Raw genomic sequence first — 7,613 nt, forward strand, 5'->3', positions numbered from 1 at the left:
TCTTGACCAGCACTCACCTAGCCAGCTCCGTGCAGGGATTCTCATAGACTGTGGTTGCCTCCCTAGTCCTTGTTCACTGTGTCCACAATTATACCCTGGGTCAGCAGGTACCTTAAGGTGACTTCTCGAGAGCTTAAGTTTAGAACAGATAGATTTCTTTTCACAAATAAGCCCTTTAAAATGGAAATAGGTCTTCCTACCTCTCAGTCTATTTGTCTGTATCTCTGTCCTCCTCCCATAGGTCTCAGATTTGTCTGATATTCATATGACAGCATCATGGACCTGGCCATGTTCTCTGCTTCATCATAGCTTAGCAGAACATGGTCCTTCAAGGATTTCTAAGCTAAGGCTTAGATTGGATGGTGGACCCTGTAAAGAGATGAACTTATAGAAGTAGAGACCAGAGAAGGGTGAGTCTTCCCATCATTTCAGTCTAACTAGCATTAGATGAGCAAGCAAGTCCTCTGTATTGTTGTATCTATATTTTCATATAACTATGCTTATATGAATGTATATTTAAAGAGCATTATCTATCAAAACAAAATTATGTAAGAAACTTTAAATTCAACTTTAAATGGCCTGCATGCATTATTCAGTTAGGATCTCCTTCCATATTGTTTTTTTAGAAGCCACATTCTCCAATGAATATGAAAGGAAAGTGGATCTCATAATGTATTAATATTACAAGCAACTATACAATGGTTCTTATGAATAACTTTGCTCATTAACATTCTTAAAAATGTGTCTATCTTTTGCCTATGTACATTTGTCTTTTGTTGTTTCTTGTTTATTTTGGTCGATAATCATGAAGATTTCCAGAACTTATTAGTGGGGGTCACTGCTAGTCATCATAAAAGATCATGACCATGAACTATGGGAGCTCTACTCAGAGTTGTGACGACTTTAACCACAGATGTGGCTTCTTGATTTTTTTTAACTGACTAATATAGATTATCATTCTACAGGTCCAGGAAATTTTCTCAGCACACTAGGTTTGTGCACATATCATTATGCAGTCATTAACCACAAACCATTCCAGATTGCCTAAGAGACACCTATGTACATCATGACCAGGATGAACAACTACACTAGACAGTCAGATTTCACTCTGGTGGGATTCTTCAGTCAGTCCAAACACCCTGATCTGCTTGCTGTGGTCATATTTGTGGTTTTCCTGATGGCCTTGTCTGGCAATGCCCTCCTGATCCTTCTGATACACTCTGACAGCCACCTCCACACACCCATGTACTTCTTCATCAGCCAGCTGTCCCTCGTGGACATGATACACATTTCTGTCACTGTGCCTAGGATGCTCATGGACCAGGTCCTGGGGAGCCACAAGATCTCAGCTGCTGCCTGTGAGATGCAGAATTTCCTATACCTGACACTAGTAGGTTCAGAATTTTTCCTTTTGGCTGCCATGTCTTATGACCGCTATGTGGCCATCTGCCATCCACTCCGGTATCCTGTCCTCATGAACCATAGGGTGTGTCTCCTCCTGATGTCTGTCTGTTGGTTCCTGGGATCCTTGGATGGCTTCATGCTCACTCCTGTCACCATGACCTTTCCATTCTGTGGATCCAGGGAGATCCACCACTTCTTCTGTGAAGTCCCTGCTGTGACAAAGCTCTCCTGCTCAGACACCTGGCTCTATGAGACCCTCATGTACCTGTGCTGTGTGCTCATGCTTCTCATCCCTGTGACAATCATCTCAAGCTCCTATTCATCCATCCTCCTCACAGTTCACAGGATGAACTCTGCAGAGGGCAGGAAGAAGGCCCTTGCCACCTGCTCCTCCCACATGACCGTGGTCACCCTCTTCTATGGTGCTGCTATCTACACCTACATGCTCCCTACCTCCTTCCACACCCCTGAGAAGGACATGGTGGTGTCTGTGTTTTACACGATACTCACTCCTCTGTTGAACCCACTAATCTACAGTCTCAGGAATAAGAATGTCACAGAGGCCCTGAAGAAATTGTTGGGTGCGAAATCCCTCTTTCAAGAAACAAAAAAGTAAGAAATTGGGACGAATAAGTTTTCTTTGCCTGCACACCTGTCCTTCCAGCTGTTGTGCTTCTATCATTCCTCAGACATCAGGTTTCACTGGGTGGTTATCCCTTTTGAAGAATTAGTTCTCTATGCTAAAAATTTCATTGACAAACTTCTTGTACATTCAAAATCTTTATTTGTATCCTGTCAATGGTGCATTTTATGAAGTCAATAGTGACTGTTTAATTTTGTGCAACTATAGTCTTATCATTCAAATAGTATGTCATATTGAGAAATGAATGCTCATGAGATGTTCAACTGATAAAAGAGTGAGTTGGAAGAGAAGTGCTTAGCAACATTAAGTAGAGGTGACTCAAGATAAATGACATATTGGATTAATTCTTTGTGTTTTTTGATAATTTACATATATTAGAAATTGGATAAAAGAGCAAGATACAGTTTTAGCCCTTCAGCTCCTGTATTATGATATAGTAAAAACAATGGTTAAAAATATGGATCATATTTTTTCTCATAACTTTCTCATAACTCTGCCACAGGGGTTTCAAATGATCAGTGTAGCTATATTTGTGTGTAAATGTACTCATATATCCCTCGAAATAAAACACAGCTCTTACTTCAAAGGAATGAGACATAGCTTATTCTTGAGCTTATTGTGAGTGTTGTTCAGGTTCCCCTGAACAACATTTCCAAAGTTTCAAGGAAATTAAAAAACACAAACAAGTCATAAGTCATAACTCCAGGCATTTTTTTTTTCATCTACACTGTGGAGACATCAGGGGTTCAGGTTGTAGCAAAGTGGGAAAATCCTTGCCTTGGTTCTCAGATGCTGTCTGGTGACCTGGAAAACTTTTAGCTTGGGAAAAGTTAGCATTGTGATAAGCCAATATATTCCAAAAGGTTTTGCCTGCCAGGGATAGGGATGCTGGCTCAGGAACCAAAGCTAGCAATAAATGACCCCTAAGGGCACTATAGATAGTTGGGTGTCATTTGACTTTGTATCTTAAAGTTCTAATGCTCCATAAGACCTCTAAAGAGTTCTAATCAGTTGGCCAGTCTTGCGGAATGTGTTTGTTGTTTGTTGTCTAGAGTTTTTTTTCTGGGTTTTTTGTTTGTTTGTCTTTTGTTAATCTTTAACTTATATATGGCATTGTTCTCTGGGAACTTCAGTGTGGTGTCCCTGTTGACCAAGTGTCACATTCAGTGCATGAAGAGGCCAAGTGCTATTTTATGACCTATGATAAGGAAGCTCATTCCTAGGATCTAGACAACCAGTCTTTAGGAGAGAGGTGGCTGGTGCAGCCATTCTGATCTGAGACTGATTTGTTCCACTCTCTATATCTGTCACAGCATTTACATGTGATACATTACAGGAATGTTATACCTGGAGTTAAAGTATCAAGAATAAAGCAAAGAAAGTAAAATTAGCAAATGGGGGAAATGGGTTTCTTAATAAAGGAGAACTAGGACCACGTTTCAACCAGGCTACCTGTGTATTTCCTCTCTGCCCTTTAGTTATTTGTGCTCTAGGAATTATTTTATTTGATGTTTAGAATATTTGAAATAATTTAATTTCTCATAACTCTGCTTTCTTTTGGCTGTCGGGTCTCATAGCTGTAATTTCATACAGAGTGGCTACTTCTAATTTTAAGAAAGATTGTTCTTCCATTTCTAAACTTTTGTGGGTTTTATTTTGATTTGTTTTCTTGTGTTGGCATTACTCCACACTGCAGTTTGGGGAAATAAATGTAAATCCACACTGTAGAAGAAATCAGACAATATCATGGTATGATTTTTACCTATTTCCTAACAGAACAGTCCTATCCCTATGTATCAAATGCTATTGGCGTCAAAAATGGAAAGGAGCAGCCAAATTCATGAGCATCTGAAATTCCATAGATTATTGTGTACATAGCTAAATCATTTATATCACAATCAAATAGGGAAATGCTGTTTTTAAAAGATGTACTATGCCTTTGTACCACTCTCCACCTCCAGAATCAGTCATTGTCTCAAGGCTTTTTCTCATAGTAAACCTCATTTTTGCAGAGTAAGTCCATCTCAGCTTCTGCCCTGAATCAGCCACAGCTGTTCCTTTCTTATATTATTTCTAACATTTCTCCTAAAAAATACCATCAATTTCTACAGCCAATCCATCCTGAGTTTATCACTCTCCTGTTTAGCTATGGAGGGCAAAAGAGTCCAGTAGATGGAGGCTAGTGTGAAACCATCAAGAAATTCTAATGGATTTTAATTTGGATATCTAAAAGACAACAACTGTTTTGGCTTCTCCGGGTTCCCTGCCTAGGTCTTGCTATGCTGATAGAGCTTGCCCTGCACTTTTGAGCTGTTTAAGATAGACCAGAGCCTCCACTCAGCAAAGAAGCCAGATCAGTCATTGTTCCAATTTCATCTCAGCAGGGGACTTTGCCAAAAGCTAACTAAGAAAGATAGCTGCTGTTAACTTCTGGCAGCCACATGCACACCTGTAGCCACATATATCTGGTTACCCATACATATGCAATCACACATATTGCACACACACAAACAAGAACAGAATTAAAATAGAGCTTCCAAGTGACCACTTCTCACTAGTTACTTGCAAGCCTCTAAGTCAGCATACCACAGAGATATGTGTACGTCGGTGTTTACCACAGTGCTTCTCCCAATGACTATATTATGGGACCAACCTACATGTCCAGGAACAGAGCAATGAATAATACAGAAAATGGGGTCTACATACATGATGAGATTTTTTTGAGCCATAATAAGAACAAAGTTATGAGCTGTTTGAAAATATTGCATGGATACCATGCCATCTAAATTGCTGTACCTTTGAAATAAAGAAGTACATGCTCTTTATGAATATGCTTCTTTTCATCCTATATGTGTATCTATGCTTTATAGGGTTTGAGCTATGCTAACTAGAATTTCAATGGGATCTCATTTTATTGTATCAAGCATGGACTTATGTAGGGTGGGGTAGGGGTGGGAATCTTATGATGAGGTAAGGTGATATGAAGAGAAAGGGCCAATAATATTCCAAGCTAGTGGTTAGCTAGGCAGGGGTAGTCTTACATCAGGCCTTGCTGAGACACTCTCACATGGAGGTTACAGGCCAAAGACAAGTCCCCAAACTTTAGCCAGGTTCAGGAAGTGTCTTCTCAAATGCAAGTTAAATTCCAAAATTGAAGTGGGGTATATACCTCTAAACTCAAATTTTCTTTAGAAGACCAAAGCAAAAGAAATTAAAGTAAATCTAGATTTGTCATTACAAAATAAAAATACCAAACACTTATGTCATTTTTTAATTCCAAAAGAACAATAGGAAATATGAAAAAATATATATTACCATAAATGTAATAACTGAAGTTAATATGTGTGTATGTGAAATAGTTTTATAACTATTTATAACTAAATATAAGAAATAAAAAATTATTAAGACACAGAAAAGAACTTAAAGAGGATAATCATTACAGACAGATCAAAAGTCAGGAGTAAATACCTAAAACAGTCGGAATGTTCTTTTTTTCTAACTAACTGTTATTAACTGAAGTTATGTCAACCCAGAACACGGTTTTTATACTTAAAAGCTCACCCTGAAAAAGCTTTAGTGCTACACTAGGTTCCAAAGACTTTCTATTGGCTTAAACCTATGTCCTAGCAATCTTTTTCTGATGAATGTCACTCCACAACAATGGAATCTCATTGTTGTGTTAATTTGCATACTTTCTGGTAGTTAGTGAGGTACAATATTTTTTACATTCATTGGACATTTGATTTTATCTTTTGAGAACTCTGTGTTCATTTAATTAGGCCATTTATTAATTGGGTTGTTTGATTTCCAGTTTTAGCTTTTTAAATTCTTGGTGTGGTCTACATATTAATCTCCAGGCAGATGAACACATACCAAAGACTTCCCCCATCCTGCTGTCTCTTTAGTCCATCATTTCGTTTGCCATGAAGAACCTCCTGCAGTCTGTCAGGATTTCACCTGATGGCTGTAGGCATCATTTCCTGGCCAACAGGAATCCTAGTCACAGGCATTAGCCTTTGCCTGTTTAGGAGTGTTTTCTCTGCTTCCTTCTCTAACTGTTCTAGAATCTCAGGTCCCATTCAGACTTTGGATCCATTGGAAGTAGGTTTTTGTGTAGAGCAAAAGATAAATCCAATTTCATTCCTCTACATGTGGCTCTCCAGTGTTCTCAGCACCAGCCATGGATAAGGCCATCTTTTCTCCATGGTGTGTTTTGCATCTTTCATAAATCAAGTGGCCACAGCAGTATGGGTTTACATTTGGGCCTCCAATTCCTTGCCAACCTCTCTCTCTCTCTCACTCTCTCTCTCTCTCTCTCTCTCTCTCTCTCTCTCTCTCTCTGTGTGTGTGTGTGTGTGTGTGTGTGTGTGTGTGTGTGTGTGTGTGTGTGTGTGCTTGTACCTGCACTGTGGCCATTTTGTTCTCTGGTTCTAATTTGAAGTCAGGAATCTTGACACCTTTGACATTGTTCTTTTGCTCAGGCCTCTTGTGTCTATCTGGGGTCCTTTGTGCTTCACTGTTAATTTTTGTATTTTTGTTTTGTTCTATTTCTGTGAGGAATGGCATTGATACAGGGAAATCATTATTTTAGTCCTTTGTTCTTAAAGTATTTCTTCAACCTTGTCCTCCATCGCTGATAGTCTTTCTTCTGCTTTGTCTAGTTGACTATTGATTTCCACTATTTTGTTAAAAGAGGTTTTTGTTTTTGTTTGTTTCATTTTGAATATTCTGTTAATGAGTTTTTTGTTTGTGTGTTAAAAAAAATCTCAATTTCCCTTGTTACTTTCTTGTGTTACTGTGTTCTTCTAAGGAGAAATGAGAGCAAAACCAGATGAGAGAAGATTGTTCAGCATGGAAAGTAATGTATAAATAAAACTACATAAACATGAGAAGGCAATAAAATATAAAAGCTTTTATCCTCCTTAATATTAACCTTTGTTGTTGGATAATTCATTTTATCATTCACATTCCATGCTTATTTTTATTATTCTCTTATACAATACATCACAATCACAGTTGTCACCCCTCCCCAGTTCCCTGCCCCACCTCCTTTTCACCCCAGATCCACTCCTCCTGTTTCCCTTCAGAAAAGAGCAGGCTCCCAGGGATATCAATCAAACACGGCATAGCAAGTAACAATAAGACTAAGCACAAACCCTTATGTTTGTGCTGGCAAAGCAACACAAGAGGAAAGGGGTCCTAAGAGCTTGGAAATGAATCAGAGACACCCTCACTCTCACTGTTACGAGTTCCACAAAACATGAAGCTAACAACCATAACATTACATGCAGAGGGTCCACGCAGGCTCCCTGATTGCTAATTCAGTCTCTGTGAGCCACAATGAGCCCCGCTTAGTTGATTCTGTGGGTCAGGCTCCTACAATTATTCACCCCCCTTTTCTCGCTGAGCTCCAAGTGGAGGACCTGATTTAGATCTCCAATTTGGGCTCTGTCTGCCTGTTGTTTGGTTGTCAGGTCTTTGCATCTGCTCCCATCAGCTGCTGTCATCATCTCTGATGACAGTTAGGCTAGGCACCAGTCTATGAGTATAGCTGAATATCTTTAGG

The 7,613-nt window shown here is 39.1% G+C and overlaps 1 protein-coding gene across 1 annotated transcript; it reads left to right on the forward strand.

The window, feature by feature from the left end:
* The first annotated feature begins 1,057 nt into the window (after positions 1-1,057).
* Positions 1,058-2,020, forward strand: LOC127219771 (olfactory receptor 2T29). Its single transcript, XM_051181539.1, has one exon. The coding sequence runs from the start codon at positions 1,058-1,060 to the stop codon at positions 2,018-2,020; it is 963 nt and encodes a 320-aa protein (XP_051037496.1).
* Positions 2,021-7,613: the final 5,593 nt, after the last annotated feature.

The sequence above is a fragment of the Phodopus roborovskii genome, unplaced genomic scaffold (assembly GCF_943737965.1).
Source record: "Phodopus roborovskii unplaced genomic scaffold, PHOROB, whole genome shotgun sequence".
Classification (NCBI taxonomy): domain Eukaryota; kingdom Metazoa; phylum Chordata; class Mammalia; order Rodentia; family Cricetidae; genus Phodopus; species Phodopus roborovskii.